Source organism: Numenius arquata, chromosome 9, assembly GCF_964106895.1.
Source record: "Numenius arquata chromosome 9, bNumArq3.hap1.1, whole genome shotgun sequence".
Classification (NCBI taxonomy): domain Eukaryota; kingdom Metazoa; phylum Chordata; class Aves; order Charadriiformes; family Scolopacidae; genus Numenius; species Numenius arquata.
In genome coordinates this window covers 30,636,297-30,658,599 of record NC_133584.1, presented here as the reverse complement: position 1 = coordinate 30,658,599, position 22,303 = coordinate 30,636,297, and the positions used below count along the sequence as shown (strand labels likewise).

The 22,303-nt window shown below is 39.1% G+C and overlaps 1 protein-coding gene across 1 annotated transcript in view; it reads left to right on the top strand.

The window, feature by feature from the left end:
- COL19A1 (collagen type XIX alpha 1 chain) overlaps window positions 1-22,303 on the top strand; it is a 210,647-nt gene that overhangs the window by 148,849 nt on the left and 39,495 nt on the right. Inside the window, exons 17-30 of the mRNA XM_074153019.1 lie at window positions 1,112-1,165; window positions 5,617-5,679; window positions 6,453-6,497; window positions 9,178-9,213; window positions 10,161-10,196; window positions 10,294-10,347; window positions 11,519-11,572; window positions 17,604-17,657; window positions 19,150-19,239; window positions 19,602-19,646; window positions 19,748-19,825; window positions 21,087-21,122; window positions 21,230-21,283; window positions 21,372-21,425. Coding sequence (XP_074009120.1) covers window positions 1,112-1,165; window positions 5,617-5,679; window positions 6,453-6,497; window positions 9,178-9,213; window positions 10,161-10,196; window positions 10,294-10,347; window positions 11,519-11,572; window positions 17,604-17,657; window positions 19,150-19,239; window positions 19,602-19,646; window positions 19,748-19,825; window positions 21,087-21,122; window positions 21,230-21,283; window positions 21,372-21,425 — 753 coding nt within the window. The remainder of the gene's footprint in view (window positions 1-1,111; window positions 1,166-5,616; window positions 5,680-6,452; window positions 6,498-9,177; window positions 9,214-10,160; window positions 10,197-10,293; window positions 10,348-11,518; window positions 11,573-17,603; window positions 17,658-19,149; window positions 19,240-19,601; window positions 19,647-19,747; window positions 19,826-21,086; window positions 21,123-21,229; window positions 21,284-21,371; window positions 21,426-22,303) is intronic.

Here is a 22,303-nt window from a genome sequence, read left to right as displayed (position 1 = left end):
TTTTTCTAGGAATACTTTGGAGTATTGCCACTGCCCAGCTGTGAATTTGGCAGCAGTTCTTGTTACAAAAGTCTTACTAGTTGAAAACAATAATATTTTCATCTTGACCCTTTTCTGTCTTGGATGAGAAGTGATTTTGACCCCTGACTTCCTATAATAGTTGTAGAGGTCCTTTAGCATGAACATGGGAGAAATTTTCAATAGATTCTTATTCTGAAAGTGTAGAAAGCTGCTTTCCTGTTAGGATGCATAACACCAGAATATTTCTGTCGTGATGTATGTATAATAAAAGTGCACATAAAACAATTAACAAAGACCTCATACAAAATTAAAATGTGTGATAAAATCTCTGACTAATCTCTTACATGCAGTCTCTGACTGATAAACAAAGTCAATTTTCTTGAGGCACAATCCTTTTCAAAACTGAAGAGAATTCAATTCCCTAAAGCAATCTTTAAGGTGCATATATGCCAGCTACATTTTCCCCACTAACACAAAAACTCTGGACAGTAAATTGTCCGTGGTTATAAAAAGCCCCAGAGGAGGAGAGTTGCCTTTGTGCCCTGTTAAATGCAGCTCTTTCAGATCAGGTGATTTAACTGAGCATATTGCAATCATATTAATGTAGTCAAACATTTCCTGCAAAGCTGATGAAACCAGGAAGTTAGTCTTTTGGAGAACTCTGGCATTCCTCAATTTCCCTTTCTGCATTTAAGTTAAAAATCTAGCTCTTTACTCACACTAGAAGCTGCTTCTACATCAAAACTTGTGCTTTGAGTTAGTGAAAAGAGTTTTTAAATGCTGCAGAACAGAGATGATGCTGCTCATACCAGAGGGATTTGTACTAAAATTGATATGAATGTCGCCTCTACCTTCTCTGACAAACCAATTCACCCTGAAAGAAGTTGTGAGTTTTCAAAACTCAGGGCTCTAGAAACTGACTCTGCTTCTTCTCTGAAGAAAGATATAATGAACTTACAGAAAATAATTTACTGTGTAATCTAATAAAAATTCAAACCCTTTTACATGACCACTGCTCTTTGAATACAGCTATGTAGACTTAACATTGGTTAAATTAAAATGACTTTCTGATGCATGTTTTTCCATATAGGGTCCTTCTGGACTAAAAGGAATTCTGGATTCATTGAACAAGCATTATAATGAGGTATGGAGATTTGATACATAGTATCTCTCTGTGTGTGTTTATGGCTAAGAAGCATCTAAGATTGAAATGCCCACAGTTTTGATCCCAGCAAACCACTGGGATCCAATTTCATCCAAAGGGTAGATCCTTCCCTGTCTCCTTTATGCATCCCTATATAGGCTTGGTCCACATTCCAGTCCCATACCTACTGTGTCATGTACCCTGCTGCCATATGTCTTACCTCCCATCCATCTTCTACTCGTGTATTTTTGCCTGGTGCCCCTCAAAAAGGAGGTGGGTGGACCACCTAGCTGTTACTGTAAAGCACCAGCTCCCCATTTCTAAACCTAATTGCTCTAAACCCTACATAACATTTCTTTTTTCATGACTTACTCTGTCATGATCTTAAGAGTAGACTAGAAAGAGAAGGAGACATAATTAAGATCTGACAGCAGTTCATAAGAATTGTCCTTACGTTTGTATTATAGACTAATAAAAATACTGTCTGAATTATAGAACCTCCTGCAGCTACAAGCGCTTCATCGGAAAAAGTTAAAATTGGGTAGGACAGCGTTCCATGTGATGGAGCTTTTAAATTCCCACCACAGATTTTTCAAATCATTTAAGTGGCAGTAGTGTTTGCTATTGTAAGGGATTGTAATCCAAAGATCATGCAAGTTTTCTTAATTGCTGCCGAAGTGAGTACGTAACTTCTGGGATAAGAAAATTTTGTTTCATTCAAAGACCGCTGAAGCACTATGAGAGGAAAATTTGATTAACACAAAGGTTACCGTGTAAAGTATCACACCTTAAGTCATGCAGGTTAAACCTGGAATCCGTTTCTTTCAATATTAAAATGCGTAACTATAAAGAGCAGGTGAATTCATGGTATTTTTCGTATATGACATATCCAGATGAGTATTAAAATCTTTTTTTGAATAGGGATTATGGAGCGAAATTCATGTCAAATATATCTTTCCAGTTACTTTTATCACTAAAGTGATTTCTCTGATATTTCCGATGTTTAACCCATTCCAAATCAGTATTTCACCTTAGTACATGCATTAGGAATTAAGCATAGTTTTATATGCTGTCCTGGACTAAGGAGACTTAGTTTCTGGGTTTGGTCTGCCATTTCATCTGTATGTGTTGAAGTTTTCTATATTTTGGGTTTATACCTTTCATTTTCTTACCAGTTTATTTTTCCTGCCAAAGACAGCTTTCACTGATACCAGCCCTGTTTCCTCTAGCAGTACTGTATTTAGTGTAACTCATTCCCCACCTCTGCACTATTAAGCTCCTTTGCCCTGGTAGTCCGCTTAAGGTTAATTCTGCAGGAGGAAATACAAACAGTGGTGATCTTCAGGAACTGGCAAGCACATCTCCAAAAATCATGTTTCTTATCATTGTAAGGCTCTATGAATTCCTAAGGTGTCTTTTATTTCCTAATTAAGAATATTCTGGAAAAATGTAGACCAGCTGCTTTATGTCTATAAATTAATCATATTTTAAATCCTGTACAGCTTACCAACTTTCTTCTTCCTTCAGCTGTCTAGTTTGAAGATTATAATGACTCTGTTATGAGCTGTTCTCAACAAGGAAATGCTGTTTGGTTTCAGATGAGAAAAGAGATGGCTTTCTGATTAAGTAACAGATTATAAACGTGCAAACTTTATGTAACCACATGTTCAGATCTTCCTAGAGTCAACTTAAGTCTCCAACTGCTACAGCAAATGCATGATTTTCTATACGTTTTATGATGGAAATGGGATATTCTCATCAAGGGCAAAAGGATCAAAGAGGTCATCAGAGACAAGGACAGCTTGTCTGCTTTGCCATAGATTGATGATTTAGGCAGATGTATGCACCAGTAACTTTCCTGTTTTCCCCACGCTATTAGGTAGTATGTGAGTGCTGATTTTGTTCACTGCACCTTGGAGGTACCAAGCAATCTTTCACATTCCAGTATATAATTTGCAATGTGCCTCAGTTATTTCCATTTGTACGATGATATCTTGATGATATTCTGAGGTTTTTGAGATTCCTTACACCACAGGATATGGTCTTGTCATTTTCCAACATTTTTTGCATGTTCTGAAGGATCTCACAAAGTCTTCTTTCAGTCTGTTTTTTTAAAATGCTTAAATTATGACTACATTGTTGTTGCTATAGAGATTTTAATATCTTTGCTTTTCTGAGGATATTAGTATGGCTTCTTTGCATTGGTGTTTCTAGTCATGATGAGAAAGTGCTACCAGGAAATGGGGGGTGAGAGTATGAGCGGGGGTGGAGATCAGTGAGAGAGATCTTAGGACCCACCATAATTAATAAAATCTTTTTTTTTTTTCTGTGATTTCTCTGTTTCTTAGCAGATTATTTGGAATTCTTCTGATTTCTGTATGGTATCAATGAGTAGTTTTAATCGCATAATGTATTTAAAATAATTTGTTGCAACCAAGCTTTTTCCGGCTGAGTGTCAATCACCTTATTGTGTAAGGAGGCTGGAGTGCAAGTCTTTAAAAGCCTAATTTACTTGATCCATGTGTACGGTGAAAGAGAGCACTATAAATACAATTGCTGATTGCAGCAGCAAATTGTGCTGGATGGCAAACCAAGATCAGCAGTCTTTCTTTGATGAAGGTGGGGGCAACCGGCTGAGGAGAAATAGTAGCATTGATCCTTAATGGGTGGGAGACAGTGCTGGAGCATTTCTTCCATCATTGTTCCTCTTTTGTGCCTGTTCTTGCAAGGAGTGTGACTGTTTTTATATTCCTTCTTGTTATGTCTTTTGCACTTTCAGCGTAAAAGAGATGCTTTGTGTGTGTTCCATTTTGTTCACTTCATTATGCCAAGAAACTGGTTCTACCCTGCTCTGTAGGTTACATCCTTCAGTGACTGGTAAATGATGCCTTCTGATTTGTGTTTATACACTCTCAGGCCTCTGTTATCATCTTTTGCCTGGGCTTTCAAGGCCTCTGCTTGTCATCTTTTTTACTTACCAGTTTTCTGTACATAGATACAAGGTCACTTCAGTCAAACCTGCTTCTAAACATCTTTGGAAAGGGCATACAAGTCAGTTTAATCTAAAATGTTCTCCAATACATAAAAATAAAAATGAAACCACAACACAAAGCTATTGAAACTACATCACAATCTGCTCGGGAAATGTTTCAAAATCATTATAATTTATAATGATTATAGATCATTCTTGAATAATTCATTATTACTTTTCTAAGTTTTTTCTTTGGCATATTTTACTTACGTTTTGTTGTAAAGAGCAAATGACCTATAAATATGCAAAAAGCATAGAAGTAGTTATTTGGTCTAATACTCTTTTTTCCCCTCCAAAGAATTGCACAACTCAGAATAAATCATAACTTATAGTGTACTCATAATAACAGACATCTAGATTGTTCTCAATCTAGAGCATTGACCTTCTTTGGGTATCTGCCTCTTGGTCTGGAGATGATTTTGATAATTAGGGTAGTAACAGTGTTACGAGCTCTAAATGCTGAAGAAGATCCTCAGGACATTATACTTATAAAAGAATTATGAATTTTATTCAGGTTCTATTCAGTTACCAACTTCTGAAAATATTAACAGAGTGTAAATGGCACTGTTATTCATCATGATGTTTTCCCACGTTAAGAGTTATGGAAACTGGAGTGTGGCAAGGGGAGCTGGCTTGCTCAGTGTTCCCACCCAGCCCAGTGGCAGATGTTCTAGGACTTGGAATCCTTGGGTCCAGACTCAAGTTTTTTTGCTTTTTCCGTTGTCATTAAAAGAAAACACGTTCCCCTTAGGTAGTCTGAGCCTGGCTTTATGAAGAGCAAAACATTTGCTTTATATTTTATTGTGTCTTTACCTTGTGCAGAAGAGTAAATAGGTGCAGTGCAATAATACCTGAGCAAGTATACAACGTGAACCCCTCATCTTTTAATCTGTCCGTTTTCCTTGAGGAGCAGTGTGAGGAGCCTGTTGATCATATTCATTCCCTCTCCTGTCTCACTACTGTAATAGACTTAAATTACTTCTATTTTACATTTCATGCTGCTCAAAAGTAAAAAGCTTGTGTTTTTGTCATAGGAAAGAAATTATTTTCATTGTTCTTTTCTAACATACTTCAGAAGTGTGCTGTAATAATGAGCATAAAAATACGTTCTTTGCATTGAGTTAAGAAAAAAACCCCACAGATTTGCATGGCAATATTCAATATAGACATACCCTTTTATGCATTTGTTCATCTTCTGCTTGTCTGCCTAGAGTATTAATGCGTGACAAAGGATGTATTGCTGCAATACATTATTTAAATGTACTGCATAGGCATTTAGTATGCCTTTCTAGTAGTAAATTAGGACTTCTGATTTTACATACTGGTAAATTGTATTAAGTTCTTATGGTAAATAAATTATTACTGTAAATAAATGGTGACAAGGTCTGTTCTCTGATTTTGTGGTGATATTTCTCCCCAGAGTGACACAAGACTACTAGGATTACTTGGGACCCCTGGACCTAAAGGCCAGAAAGGAGACGTTGTAAGCATTTTGGGTGAAATTCTGAGAAATTTCAAAGCTCTTATCTAACCTGTCTCTGCCACCCTTAACACAGTATCTTTTATTTGATTTATCACAATGGTGTTTGAAGGAACAGATTTTGGGTATGACTGGCGCTTTGATCTGTGTAGTCCAATCTCCAACTCATCGTGGCATCTTGCAGATGCAGCACATGGGCCTTTCTTCTCTAATCTATGATAGCCAGAAAGGCAAAATGGAGGAATAATTATGTGTCGTTTCTATAACACAGTCTGAGGCGAAATCAAATGAATTGGCCTGCTGGTTAGGGGGAAAAGACTCTATGAAAGTCAACATTCAGAAAATATTTTTAATGGTAAATCATTAATATATGAAGCAGGTTTTCTGTAACAAAGATACTTGCTGTACCAAAGATACTTATAGTCAGCCTATAAAAGTTAGGTGGAGATCAGATTCTGAATCCACAACATATGACAGTATATTGTTTATAGGCATCAGTCCTGTTAAGCAGCGGAATGAATTTTTGACAATTGGATGCCTATTAAGCTTGGAAGAAAAGAATAGCTCTGGATATGTCACAAGATAGGAACGTTTGGGTTTTTTTATTGAGAAGCCTGTGGATCTGCTAAAGAAAACAGTGATTTAAATTTATTTGGAGATTATTAAATCTCAAATTTTTGTCTTACACAGAACAAAGCATAGTTATAGGAGAAGAGGAGTTTATTTGTATTTGTTAGAATATAAGAGGTTTTAAATATAATTTATTTTGTTAAAAGGGTCAAAAAGGAGAATTGGGAATGACCGGCGCAAAAGGAGAAAAGGTAAATGGATTCTTTACTTCTGTGCTTATGTGTGATGCTGGAAGGTGGCTGAGCGTACTGATTATCAATCAAATCCTGTAAAATATACTCAGAATCCATAAAATATATTTGAGCATAGGAAAAGCTGTCAGTCTCTGAATGTCCTTAGTAATTTACTCAAGCCCCTCCCGGAGAGAGTATTTACGTATGCAAGTAAATTTCTCTATTCAAACAGCTCACAAACTCCTTAATTTTAAACACATTCAGACTTTCACTGAATGTTTAAAATTATGCTTATATAAGTTTATGACCAGTGGTTGCCTCATGAATTAGATGCCATTCATACTTTTTCAAGTTACAAATGTGGTCTTCAATATCTATATGAAGGAGCAGGAGTCTTTAAATTATTAAAATTTATAAATAAACTCCTTAATTTAAGGTCTTTTAGTTTAAGCTTAAGTTTTCCAGAAAGATTTGAGGGGGAGGGTTGTTACCAGGTAATAGGTATATATTGTGTTTTTCTAGGATCATGAGATGTACCCAGTTCAAATCCACTGAACACCAGGCCTTTTGCCGTTCAGCTGTTAGGCTTCCTGTTAGTTTCTTTGGTCATACCCTTGTGTATAAACCGTTTTCACACAGGTAGAAGCTTTTTTTACTCTGTCCATGTGAGAGATTCATGATTTTGTGTGTTATAAAGCACTCGTGTTTGAGAATATTTCACAGACTCACAGAATGGAAGGGGTTGGAAGGGACCTTCGGAGACCATCTAGTCCAACCCCCTGCCAAAGCAGGGTCACCCAGAGCAGGCTGGACAGGAATGCATCCAGGCAGGTTTTGAATATCTCCAGAGAAGGAGACTCCACACTCTCTCTGGGCAGCCTGTTCCAGGGCTCTGCCACCCTCAAAGAAAAGAAGTTTATCTGCATGTTCAGACGGCACTTCCTATGTTCCATCTTGTGCCCATTGCCCCTTGTCCTGTCACCAGGCACCACTGAGAAGAGCCTGACACCATCCTCTTGACACCCGCCCTTTAGATATTTATAAGCATTGATGAGGTCCCCTCTCAGTCTTCTTCCCCTCTTCTCTAGGCTAAACAGACCCAGGTCTCTCAGCCTTTCCTCATAAGAGAGGTGCTCCATTCATTTGATCATCTTCATAGCCCTCTGCTGGACTCTCTCCAGCAGTTCCCTGTCCTTCTTGAACTGGGGGACCCAGAACTGGACACTGTACTCCAGATATGGGTACACTCCATCCCTTCATCCAGGTTGTTGATGAATATATTGAAGAGGACTGGACCCAGTACTGACCCCTGGGGAACACCACTCATTACAGGCCTCCAACTGGACTCTGCACCACTGATCATTACCCTCTGAGCTCTGTCTTTCAGCCAGTTTTCGATCCACGTCACTGTCCATTCCTCTAACCCACACTTCCTAAGCTTACCTGTGAGGATACTGTGGGAGACTGTGTCAAAAGCCTTGCTGAAGTCAAGGTAGACAACATCCACTGCTCTCCCTTCATCAACGGCTATCAGACTGGTCAAGCATGATTTCCTCTTGGTGAATCCATGCTGACCACTCTCGATGACCTTTTTTTCTTCTACATGCTTAGAGATGACATCCAGAATGAGCTGTTTGATAACCTTTCCAGCGATGGAGGTAAGGCTGACCGGCCTGTATTTTCCTCGATTCTCCTTCTTTCCCTTTTTGAAGACTGGCCTGACATTAGCTTTCCTCCAGTCCTCAGGCACCTCTCCTGTTCTCTATGACTTTTCAAAGATGATGGAGAGTGGCTTCACAATAACATCTGCCAGTTCCCTCAGCACTCGCTGGTGCATGCCATCAGGGCCCATGGATTTGTGGGTGTCAGGTTTGCTTAAATGATGTCTAACCCGATCCTTCTCAATCGAGGGAGTGTCTTCCTTACTCAAGGCACTCTCTCCTACCTCAAGGGTCTGGGGTTCCTGAGGGCTGGCCTTAGCTATAAAGACTGAAGCAAACAAGGCATTCAGTAGCTCCACCTTCTCTGCATCCTCCGTCACCAGGGCACCCACCTCATTCAGCAGCAGACCCGCTTTTTCCCTATTCTTCCTTTTACTGCTGATGTGCTTGAAGAAGCCCTTCTTATTGTCCTTTACATCCGTTGCCAGGTTTAATTCCAAGCAGGCTTTAGCCTTCCTCCTTGCATCCCTGCATACTCTGACGGCACTCCTATACTTCTCCCAAGTGGCCAGTCCTTTTTTCCACATTCTGTAAACTTTCTTCTTCCACCTAAGTTTTTCCAGAAGCTCCCTGCTCATCCGTGCAGGTTTCCTGCTTCCTTTGCCCTGCTTCTTGCTCTTAGGGATGCACCAATCTTGAGCTTGAAGGAAGTAGTACTTAAATACTAGCCAGTTCACTTGCACCTCCCTTCTAGAGTCTTAGCCCATGTGATAACTCGAATTTCAGATTTGTATGCATTGTCACTGTTTTCAGCTCATTGTCTTGACTCTCCCTCTGCTTGAAAGAATCACACGTCATGGTCTTGTCATTAAATTGATGTCATCCCTCAAGTAAACTTTTGTAGTCCATATACTTATATTTTATATAGGTTTAAAAATACCCTGACATTTATCAAGGACTCCTCACCAAAACCAGACATATGTACTATTTAGGATTTGAAATAAATCTGTGTTAACCTCCTTCCTGTGTTTCCATAGGGAGAGCCTTCTGAGAAAGGGGACAAGGGAGATCCAGTAAGTATAGCTATGTTTTGAACTGATGATACGAATAATTTATGTTTTATATTATTTTCATACTGTATTGATGCTGTAATTCTTTTCTTTGTATACTTTCATTAGATCTGGTGATTATGTAGGGTAGCATATGTATTGTCTCCTTCTTAGACGTACGTCAAGCTCACATAGCTTGATAAATAGCTAAATGAAAACAGCTAAATAAAAAACGGAGATGCCCTGTTCTTCACCATTTCTATGGTTCGTACAGTCCATGAACTTGAGTTTTAAGTGCATGCTTTTTTTGTTCCCTGAGGGTTCTTTCTTTTTTTCAGTTATTTGACAAAATTATATGTGGGCTTAACTGTACTATTTTAATTGTTTTACCAGTTTCTAGTGTGGCATTTAACATCAGGAAGTTTTCGTATAGATATTTTATGTGTGCATAATTTTTTTGTTATTTTGGGGGATATTTTCAGAACATTTATTCTGTAAGAATCTGTTTACACATGTTGCTTATTTTTAATGAACTGTCTTCTCTTATGACATTTGACAAAAGCTGGTTATGTTGTTTAATACACAACTGGAGGTTGCTCAGATACTTGTGGTTAATATACTGTAATAACCAAAGTAAGCCATACTGTAATAATGTGTGGGTTTGGAGACGAATACTATGTCACCAGTAGGGACTTAGTGGTGAAGAATAGGCTTCAAACTGGAGAAGCTCTTAATCAAATGTGTCATTTTCAAACATTTTTTCTCTAAAATACTAGGAAGAGCTGCCAATGAATTAGTTTTGAAGAGGAATGCCTTTCAGAGTTTGCAGAAGGCATTGGAAATTCTTTAATGCTTTCTCAATATTTGTTAAGTTTGCAAACTATATTATAATATTTTAAGGTAGCAAATTAAACTCTTAGGTAATCTTAGTTGAAGTTTTAACTTCTTATGCTTTTACCTGCTATTTTCAGGGAGAAACTGGAATGGAGGGATCAAAAGGAAATAAGGTATTTTCTGACTATATATATGGTGTACATAGCTGGTACTGGTAGACATAACAGTAAATTTGAGGTTTTTTTTTATTTTCTCAAACAATATCATTAGGGTGAAACAGGAGACCCTGGACCACCTGGTCTTATTGGAAATCCAGGAGCCAAGGTAGGTGAAAGGTATTTTTGTGGTATTAACAGCCATTGCTCTCTATGCTGTTATAGAAGAGGTCTCTGAATGCTATCAACTCTTTAGCTGTTATTGAAGGGCAGAGAATGCAAATAGTTTATATCAAAAGTTTGTGCATAGATCACAGCTATTTTACTTCATAAAATTCTTCTTGATTTCAGCATCACTGAGCAAGGAATATTTATGCAAAGCTGAAATGTTATTTGGTCACTCAAGAATATTGAGTGCCATTTTGCATTTACAAATTGCATTTGCAATCACCCATTTTGCAAATACAAACCCACTCATAGCTGGGTGTATTCTCTTTATCCATCAGTGAGGAAAGGAGTAACCACTGCCAGTACGTTAGCAGTTCCTATGTTTAATCCTGTGAGGCTGCAGGTGATGTCAAAGTAGTCATTGCCTTTCTTTGAAGAAAGTAACTGAAGCACAAATATCCTTGAGAATCTCTCATGATGCCTTGAACTGTATCAAATACAAGTAGAATTGGAAACTGTGAAAATGTAACCTCTACTCAGGACTACTCGTGTTAGATATGATAGTACCCAAGTTCCTTAGATCATCAAAAGAAGCCCCAGGGGAAATAGATGCATCTATAGGATCCACAAAACTGTGGTCTTAAAAATGATTCTCCACTCTAACTCCTTAGACTGCTCTTTGGAGGCTAATGTCCTTCCTTGGTAGAAAGCTACTGAAATAACTGTTGTTGCTGCAGTGGAAATCTAGGTCACCTTCACACTGTATACCTTCCAGGAGAGGCTTATAGAGATCCAAAGGATTATCAGAGTTTGCACCAAGTCATCTTTTAATCTCTACATCTCAATCCCCTCTTCTTTCAGTACTCTGGAGTTCTTCTGATGAGATTATTCCAAAAAGAGAAGGAACACCTACCATGTAGTGAAAAGATGACTTCTAGATCTGTCCCTTGAGGGAGGAAATCTTGATTTACTCCTTTTGTGTTGTCTTTTCCTTTGCGTAGTACATTTGTATTTACTTGTATTTGCTTTGGATACATACTTTGGATTTTGTACATATCAGTCCCAAAGCTTTATTGGACCAAATGTTAGATTAAGGGACAAGAAAACTCTGTACTTCTTACTCCATGTGGAAGATAATTCTTAATGCCGGATACCATTATATCATTTCACAGGGACTGCAAGGACCTCCAGGACCTGTCGGACCCAGAGGGCTGCCAGGAGAAGTTGTATGTATTGTGCAGTTTCACCAAGCTGCAGTGTGTGGTGTATGAACAGTTAGCTAGTGAAGCAGTACCACAGAATTGATGATAGTGCTGCTTGCTGTTGTGCGTGGTACTGTAGCAATCAGGTGTCAAAGCACAGTAGTATGGGATGCCTCAGGGTAGAGTTCTGTCATTTACTTATGTTCTTTTTGTCCTTGTTTTACCATCTGAACAAGTAAGAATGACAATGCTAATTTGACTGATTTGCAGACAGTTAGCTCTACAAAAATCACTCATCTCACAGGAGCAGGTGAAAATTAAAAAAAGTCTCTAGCAAAGTTTTAATCATGTTACATCATGAACTGGAAAGAACAGCGTGTGGAGCAAAGTGAGAAGAAACAGGGAAAGTAAGAGTACCCCAAGGATTTAAACAATGGCCTTCCTTATTTCTGACTACGGCTCTGTATTATTCTGAAATGTTTTTCTTCCTGTAAAAGGGGTAAAGATTAGTAAGGTGAATAGAATAAACATAAACATTATAAACATTTATAAACAATAAAATTACATTTATTATCTTAGAATTTAAGTCAGATTTGCGAGTAAAACTCATATTCCAAGCAAGACGTAATTCCGTTAAAACTATGAACAATATCAAAATCTTTAGTCAGCGTGGAAGTATTGGTTGGAAAGAATTTAGTAGAATACCTCTTTTTTAATTACTGTTCAATAGATTAAATTACTAAAATACTTCTGCAGAAAATAGAATGAGAGGTTATTCTTATGATTGTCAGTTGACACTCTAATTTAATTGTGCAGTGGCTTGCTGACAGTCATAAAGTGTCTAAGGCCATTATATAGCTGCTGTAGGTGAAAAATAGCTTAATTTGTGATCACTGACAGGTGGCAGATGAATTGTGTGTGTCCGTGTCCATGGGAGAATGTCAAAACCTGAACCGTTGAACTCTCAAGCAGAAGCCTACTGCTTGTCAGATGCAAGAGTAGGGCCTGCTTTTTAATTTTGGTAGCACCTGAACTGAGCAAAAGTGGCACATCTCTGGGGTCTCCAGTTAATATGAGACATGAGACAAACTCACCAATTGGGAGGCTGACCACTTGTTGTGCTTCTGCACATACGCTATTTAGATGGCAAGAACTGAGGGGTGAGGGTACCCAGGAGAAGAAGGGGTGCCAAAACAGAAGGGTTCCTGGAAGTAAAGAGATGTTGTCTCAAGGAAGAAGGGGAAGATCTTGGCCAGAGAAAGGGTCCTGGAAGTCGGGGAAGGTTGTGGAGATCAGGGAGATGCATCGAAACAATTGCCAGGGACCTTAGCCTCTAACACTGAAGACTGGTAACTGTGAGCAGCTGCACAACACAAACCAAGACAACTTGCTGCCCAACCATCCTGGATGAGCGACAATCTCCCTGCTGGAAAGGGAGGTCAGGACCCAATCAACGTAACATGAACAGGGGAACAAGTGAGAGTGTGAGATAATCAAGAAGGGTAAAAGCTCATATCTCAGTGGTTCTTAAGTAAACCCCAGTATCCAGACCCCCTACAGGCAGTCAGGTAGTGTCAGAAGCAGCTTACAGGTGGTTTATTGAACATCAAGATCATGGCCCATTGAGGGAGGCCATCTAGGAAGAGTTGTGGGGAGAGGACACCTCACCAGAGATGTAGTCTGCCCTTTATACCTGTGGGTGCAAAACTGATGCGTTGGGATTGTCGAGGCAGTGGGCGGCTCTCAGCAGAGTTTTAACGTGCCTGTAGTTATTGTGCTTTTGGGTGTCCCACATTCAGGTCTTCCAATTGGTTGCTATTTGTCAAGGTGATGGGGGCCTCCTTCGTGGGGGTTTTAGTGTGCCTCTAACTGTTATGTCACTGGGCAACAGACTGGTGGCTCTGCTGGCCGGTTTGGATCACTCAAACTGTCAGGGGCCTCCCCCGAGATCCAGCACATCTTGTAACCCTTATGCCTCCAGGAGGGTAGAGCACAGGTGAAACTTCAATCCAGTCCTAATGCTCTAGGAGACATCTTAAACTATTAGGCATCATTACACTAAGCTTGAAAGTTCCCTGGGCATTTGGCTTGACACCCTAATATAGCAGAAGGCCTGTTCTTAGGAGGTGGCTGCCTGTCTCCCTTCCAAATCACAGCAGAGTCCCTCATTAGTGTGCAGGCAACTATGTTCTGCCTAATCCCCCATGTATATTGCAATTAGGTTTTAGTCCACAACAGCGGTGCTGTCACATAACCTAAGCAAGTGGCACCTACCCCCTCTCTCTGATTCTCCTCCCTCCCTTCCTTTCTCCATAAACCATAAAATGTTTTTTAACTGCTATTTTGGAGGTTTGAGTGGTTGGATACAAGAAGTGGACCAAGAAAAACAGACAATGGAGAGTTTGGCTTTACAGAATCACAGAATCACAGAATATTTTTGGTTGGATGGGACCTTTGAGATCATCTAGTCCAACCAACAAAAAAAACAAAAACAAAAACAAAACAAACCACCACCAAAAACAAACAAAAAAACCCCCAAAAAATCCCAGAACACCAAACACCAAAACCAAAACAAAGCAAACACCCACAACCACACACCACACCCACCCACAAACAGGCACAAACCAACCATCTCGGGCACTAGAGCATGCCCTGAAGTGCCATGTCTACACGTTTCTTAAATACCTCCAGGGATGGCGACTCCACCACCTCCCTGGGCAGGCTGTTCCAGTGCCTGACCACCCTCTCAGTAAAGTAATTCTTCCTAATATCTAATCTAAACCTCCCCTGCCGCAACTTCAGACCATTTCCTCTGGTCCTGTCTTTATTCCCTTGGGAGAAGATGCCAACACCCACCTCTCTACAACCTCCTTTCAGGGAGTTGTAGAGGGCATGAGGTCTCCCCTCAGCCTCCTCTTCTCCAAACTAAACATGCCCAGTTCCCTCAGCCTCTCCTCATATGACTTGTTCTCCAGACCCCTCACCAGCTTGGTGGCTCTCCTCTGGAAACGCTTCAGCAGCTCAATGTCCTTCCTGTAGTGAGGGGCCCAGAACTGAACACAGCACTCGAGGTGAGGCCTCACCAGTGCCCAGTACAGAGGCACCATCACTGCCCTACTCCTGCTGGCCACGCTATTCCTGATACAGGCCAGGATGCCGTTGGCCTTCTTGGCCACCTGGGCACACGGCTGGTTCATGTTAAGCCGCCTGTCTACCAACACCCCCAGGTCCTTTTCTGCTGGGCAGCTTCCCAGCCACGCTGCCCCAAGCCTGTAGCGTTGCCTGGGGTTGTTGTGACCAAAATGCAGGACCCTGCACTTGGCCTTATTAAACCTCATCCCATTGGCCTTGGCCCATTGATCCAACCTGTCCGGGTCCCTCTGTAGAGCCTGCCAACCTTCAAGCAGATCAACACTCCCACCTAGTTTGGTGTCATCTGCAAACTTACTGAGGGTGCACTCAATCCCCTCATCCAGATCATCAGTAAAGATACTAAACAAGACTGGCCCCAAAATTGAGCCCTGAGGGACACCACTGGTGACCAGCCACCAACAAGATTTCACCCCATTAATCACAACTGTCTGAGCACGGCCATCCAGCCAGTTTTTTACCCAGTGAAGAGTACACTTGTCTATGCCATGATTCACCAGCTTCTCCAGGGGAACGCTGTGGGGGACGGTGTCAAAGGCCTTACCTTTGTAAGGTCCAGGTAGACAACATCCACAGCCTTCCCCGCATCGAGAAGGCAGGTCACATGGTCATAGAAAGAGATCAAGTTGGTTAAGCAGGACCTCCCTTTCATAAAGCCATGCTGGCTGGCGCGGATCCCTTGGCTGCCCTGCACTTGCCGTGAGAGCTCACTCAAGATGATCCTCTCCATGATCTCTCCCGGTACCGAGGTCAGACTGACAGGCCTATAGTTTCCTGGATCATCCTTCCAGTCCTTCTTTAAGCTAGAAGTTAAGCCATTCACCTGAAAAGAACTGGGATTTTGAACTTTGCTCTGTGGGTTGGTTTTGGTTCTTTATCTTACTTCTACAAACAGAAGCATCTAGGAGCTGGTGATGCTGCATTCTGTCTTAGGTCTTGCCACATGCACTCTGAGATTGCTTTCTGGAAGAGAACTCTTAATTTGAACAGACTTTTAAGCCATATACTTTATTAATATTAAAATACAGTTCTGAGTGGTACACAGCTGGCAGACTTTTTATTGTTAACCTGTTAAAAGTCTTAGGGATATAAGCAAAGGGACAGCTGGAGGACAACATCTTCAGCTTCTGGCAGGGAAAAAACTGAGAGTGTTCAATCTGCATGTAGTCATGATGTACTGTGTTACTTATTGACCATTTCTTTATACCTCAATTGAGGCTTGCAATTTTTAAATCATGTCTAATTTACTTGTCTTCTATAGCTGTAGTTTGTAAGCCTTTTCTCCTGTGAAGATAACAAAATACTGCATTTCTGATTTGCTTGTGTTGCCATCAGCCCATTTGAGTTCATAATTGCTGCTTTTGAAACTGCTGTTCTGCTGCATCTTTGATCAAGTGACATTATGAACAGATAAATAGAGTATATAATGTATGTTGATCCTAGATATAGGTGATCTTGAAGACTCATGTTTATACACACAAGTCTAGTATATAAAGACATGCATTTAAACATACTATAGAAGTATGTTTACAGGTCCCGGCCCATTGTTATGGATTAACAAATATAACAATTCATCTTATGCAGCATGATGAAAATTATGAAAGGTTGATAATCGTTATACTTTCACTTACATCATCGAAGAGTTGTCCAGCAGATAAGACTTGCTTCTTTCCTTTCCTAAGATATCCCTTAAGCTTGGTCCAACCAAAAAAATAATTGGAGAAATCCTTAGGAAAGAAGATTTTATGTTGATGCCAGAAGGGGACAGGGTAGGACACAATGTCTGATCCATAATCAGTAAATTTAAACTTTCATATATTTTGATAATGATTTTGCGCTGGTATAAGCAGGGTATTCTTCATTAAGGGTAGGGTTTTTTTCTTATGCGTTTAATTTGGATGGCTGGGTGGAACAAGTAGCAGTCTGTCTGTATTAAGGACAGAATACAGCAGAGAAAGTGAACACGCAGCTGTTGAACCCTCACTACTGGCATGAAAATGTCATCATCCTTCATGTCAGTGTTCACAAAACTATGTTTTACACGCAAAGAAAAATAAAAACAATGTGTGTTTCTTTGTCTTTTTCTTAGAAAGTTCATTTTTCCATTCCAGATTAAGTATCATACTTAGATTTTACTGTTCAGTTTTGACAATTTTATCATTTATTGTGGAAATTACAGGTATTCTTAATAAAATGCTTGATACAATAGTTGGTTGAATAGCACGGAAGCGTTATGGAAAAAGTTTTCTGTATTTGTTACAGCATGGTAAGAGAACACAATTTAACTTTCGCTGTTACTTAAATAGTTTCTATTATGATTTTAATTTATTTAATTTCTCTGCGTTCAGAAATCCTTCATGAAAAAGGCAAGGGAAAATACTTGGGAAGGGAAGTTAAAATCAAAATGTGAAAGATGAGAAGATTTAGACAAAAGAAAGGATGGAGTATATTTATTTTGCTGAAAAAAATTGACTGTCTATTAAATATCTAGAATATTTTAAAGGAATTTGGTGGATAAAGTAATGTAGGAATTCATTGAGGATTTTATGATACAAATTTGAATAATTAACAGGTGTAGAAAATCATGCAGCCCTTCATAAGCAAAAAAGATGAGACACTTACTTGATACTCAAGTTTGTACACACTACCGCCTTGCCCTGATAGAGTTCAGAAAATAATCTTGATTATTACATTTCAACTTGAAGAAAGAAAGTTGAAAGAAAGAAAAATGATTCATGTATATCATTAAAGAAGGGTTCATTAACTTGTACTTTTTTGAGTCAATTTTGAGTCAATATTAATGCACAGTAAATAATCCACTGTAAACTCAATTGTATCTGTAATTTTAAATAATCTCTAGAGGAATAGTTATAAACATGTACATTTATATTTTTATTAATTCCAGGGCTTACCAGGAGAGCATGGGGTAACAGGAAACCCAGGAGTTAAAGGAGACAAGGTATGTTTTAAGTGTCTTTAATTAAACTCGAGGGTTTAGAGCATATCAGACTGTTATCTCTGAAGTAACCTTCCATCCATAAGTAGTGCATCTGTGTGGCTGCTTTACAAATTGATTTTAAAATGGAGAAGTTTCTTGGAGATGCTGTAGGCCAATATGGCAACCCGATTGCTCTTTAGATTTGTAATTTAGGTAATATTTCAAGACGGTTGCATTGGGCTCTTGCATTAAATCAGTGCGGTATAGAAATGTCGGTTCAGGTCTTGACTACAGAACAAGTGTTTTCAGTGTAGTTTCCCAACCAGGCTAACGTGTGAAACCCCACTTCACAGTCAGACACATTCATCCTGACAGAGCACTGGGGCAGCTATACTGCCTCAGATGAGAGCCAAGGCTGGGATCTCCTTATGGCACTGTATTGTGCTCTGTAGACAACTCTTAGGGTAGAATTCAGCTGCATCAGCAAGTTAAAAATGATGTGTGTGTGTATGTTGTGTGTACAGAAGGGGAGAAAAGAGGCTATACAGGCACACTGTGAGCTGTGTGTTGGTATTTATACGTGATGGGGTACGAGAGAAACTCTCAAAATCCATTTATAATTTGAAGAAGTGAGCTGCTGAAAAGGCAGGAAGAAGAAAATAGATATAGAATAATGAGGAAAATGTACTCATCTTGCAAAACAGGATGTAGTGGATTCAGAAAGAAGCACAGAGAATGATGCAAGAATGTGTAAAAGACAAGAATGTAAGAAAAGTCACAAATTCACCTGTGTAAGGAGGAGTTCGAGAAGCGTGGAGCAAGAGATGCTGTATGCGTTGAAATGAGAAATAGAGATGTAAACAGGAATAAAATGAAGACCAGGGCTGTAGCACTAGAATTAAATAGCTGGGGAGAGACAGAGTTTGAAGCTGTTACTGTGAAGCAATTGGCAGGGTTTAGTGACAACCTGTGTATTAGGGGTCTGGGGACAAAGAAATACAGATCAGTTGCATTGCAAGCATGGAAAACTGAGCCAATGCTCATTACTGTTAGTGACTGTGTGGTACGGGCCTCTTCTTCCGTAACTTTTTGAAGGCAAATATATTTTTGGTAGAAAATCGAAGCCTTCAAATAGATTTTCCGTACATACCTATGTAACACTTTTGAGAGTACGTTGGTACCTTTGAATAATACATTAGGAGAACAATATATAGGATTTTCCTACCTCCTGGGAACTGAGTACTTAAAAGTGTATGTGGAATCTCTGTGGAATGAAATGTAATAAATTTGTTAAAACTATGGTAATGATTTTGATACCTGAATAGGCTCACTTGCTTGCAATTGCATGTTGTGAAATACAGAGCTATATAAAGCTTTGATTGTGGTTTTTTCTTCCCCACTGTTACTTCTCAAAGTGCTGGCACTTCCTAGGTTAACCTGGATAATATTTAGGAGTTTTTTTAATAAGAGAAAATTCTCACATTTCAATTAGTGATTCAAATTTATCTTGTAGGGGGACCCTGGTGGGATTATGGGACCTCCTGGACATCCAGGTCCAAAAGGTGATGTGGGGCCTCCTGGACCAAGTCTGCCTGGAATACCAGTAAGCCCATAATCTAAAAAGGCTTTTATGACTTTATTTCTTCTAGGGAAAACTGTTAAAGAATTCTCATCATGCAATGAAATAAATTGAAACAAGTATTTTTTCAGATGTAATTTCAAAATTTCAATATATGCTATAGTGGCATTATAAGTGCACTAAAGTATTGTCTAGAAATCTGTGTTGTTACTGCAAGATTCACACATGTTCCTAGTGACAGTGGTATTAACAAGGAAGCCGTACATAAATCTGTCACAGTTTGTTTACAAAGGCTTACTAATTTGGGGAATAAAATTCAGCTGGTCTCTCTAATTTCAAAACATAATTTGCTTTTTTCCTGTTTGGTTTTGTTTTTTTTTTTTTAGGGTCCCACTGGTATTCCTGGAAATCCAGGTCCACGGGGACCAAAGGTATTAAAAAAAATAATTATTTCTGCTTCTGAAGAAACAGGATAATAGGCTAGTTTACATTTTCAGACCTGTTGTAACTGAAAGCCTTGTACCCTTCTCAGGGAGAAAGAGGACTCCCTGGTGTACAAGGAGCACCTGGGGAGATGGGGCCCCCTGGAATAGGCATTCAGGGATCACCAGTAAGTATACCAATGCCCAGAATTTGGGCTTCTCACTATGCATCACTGAGAAACTGCAACAAAGAATAATATAAAACCATGCCATGAACTCCCTTGTGACTTGACTCCCAAGTCAGCATCTTTTCCCTTTAGTGGGAAAAGATCTTCCCTCCAGGCTTCCCTTCCCAGCCTGGAGTTCAGGAAAGAGTCAATGGCTACTTTGCAGATGTGCTTCCTAGTAATGGTGTTGAGACATCTTCAGACTGTGTCTGTTTCTAAGCAACAGTTGTTTGCAGTTGTTGGCAAAACGCAGCCTGAGTACTGGTACAAAAGAAGAGTCGTACTGAGCATTGTAAATGATGGCATTTTGTAACTCATGCTGGTACTGGAAATGGGAAAGACTCATGGAAGAGACATGGAAGGCTTTGCTTCAGCTCCTAGCTTTTGCACTTGTGATGACTGCTAATTACAAGCTTAGTTCTACTGCTTATAAATGAGAACCTTACAGTGCCAGGTACTATGACAGAAAATAGTAAAGTTCTGATTTTGGACAGCTTTCCTTATGCATCTCTGTGCAGTTTACATTCAAACGTGAAGCAAGTTGGTGCAGTGTATCTAGAGCATTCATACTAAATAGCTGATGTATAGCAACAACTGCTTCAGATACTCAGCTTTCCCAATTTTTTTTTTCCTATTGCCTTTAGAAAAATCCATCTGCAGTGTCTTCAGAGTGTTCAGTAAAAGATTGGTGGTATTGATGGTGTAGATGGTACATGTTATTATGTGAGCTCTACTGTGGTGAATAGGGCAATAGCTTTTCCAGACCAATATAGTTTGCTGATACATTTCAGTTTATATACAGCACTCAGATACAGAGAGAAAATGTTTGGGAAAGTTGACTAGAGATTCACATCTTAATATAATAATACTTTAAAATAATTTATCCAGTTAAAATATTTTCAGATCTGAATTTTCAATGTGATCCATTGATATTTAAATAATCTAATTTGTTTTTATTCAATTGAATATCAGCTTTTCTTATGAATCTTCTAGCTAAATAGCAACTTTCACCACTTTGGCATTATTCCTTGGCATTACTTGCACTTAAAAATGGGCCTCAGCAAATTCTTGAATTTTCTAATTATGGCAAAATTAGATTTGGATTTAAAGCCAAACCATAGAGCAAGTGAACGGCACCAATATCCTACATTCACTGTTTTTTATGAAGTTCACCTCCCTTATCCCAAAAAGTATAAGTACTGATTATTCAGTTTTCTTGCAGGGTCCTGTAGGTCCAACTGGATCAGTAGGTGTGCAGGTAGGATATAAGTTTTCTCTTTAATATAAAAATCATTAATTTAGTTTTATGAAGTTTACAGTAAAAGAAAGCATTCTTAAATCCTGAGTGACCTTTCCTGCTCTTAGGGCCCTAGGGGACCCCCAGGGTTACCAGGAACTCCAGGTACCCCCGGTACTAATGTAAGTGATAGTTCTCTATATATACAACAAAAAGTAATGTGTCCCTTATCAATAATTTATTGCCACCAAATTTTACATTTGTTTTTAGGGCACTCCAGGAAGAGATGGAAAGCCAGGACTGCCAGGCCCTCCAGGTGATCCTGTACGTATACATAGAAAGCTTGTACATTTGCTTTGGTGCAACTATTTTAGATTTAAAGGAGGTGAGATAACCTAGCAAGCTGAGAAGTCCAATTGATTAAATTAATTTGATTTTTCAATTATTATATCCTTTGCCTTTTTTTTTATTTTTTACTTGATTATATTGCAGTATAAATTAAACTTACATTAATGTGTACAGGATAAATACCCTGTTTTCAGGTGTTACAGTTTCTATACCAGAGTTTCTACCAGACTATAACTTGGCATAGTGTTCCTCAGTCTCAGAAGCAGTTCTGTATAATAGAAATTTTCAGGGGCATGCTTTGATTATTCCTAGTAAAAGACTGAAGAAAAAGTTTGGGGATTCCAAAGCTAATTCTGCTTGCCCACAGAAAGAAGACATCAATTTTTAATGAAATTCTGAGAATATTTAGTCTCTAAAGGGATAAATTCACTATAGCACTAATGAAAAGTTAAATGCCTGGGTTTGAAAACAAAAACAGTAAAGAAATTCTGATCCTTCACCACACTTTAGGAGTTACCATCTCCTCTTGGGTATTACAGCGATGATTTGTATTTAACAATGATATAACTTTACAGATTTTTGTGAAGTCCAGCACCACAAGATCAAAAAAAGCCTGCACATGCCTCAGACCAAACTGTGCTCTTAAAGATAATGGAGTATTTCACATGGGAGTCAGAAGAACCCAATGACCATATTTGCAGAATGGCAGAAATTCAGTTGTTATTCCTGCTTCTGTCTGGAGTCCCAACAACTACCTCAGAACTTTCAAAAAGCAAATTTCTCTTTAGAAACAGATGCTTGCAGAGGCTTTTATGACAGCAGATGAAGCTTTCTGAATTCCCTAAGTGGTTGTT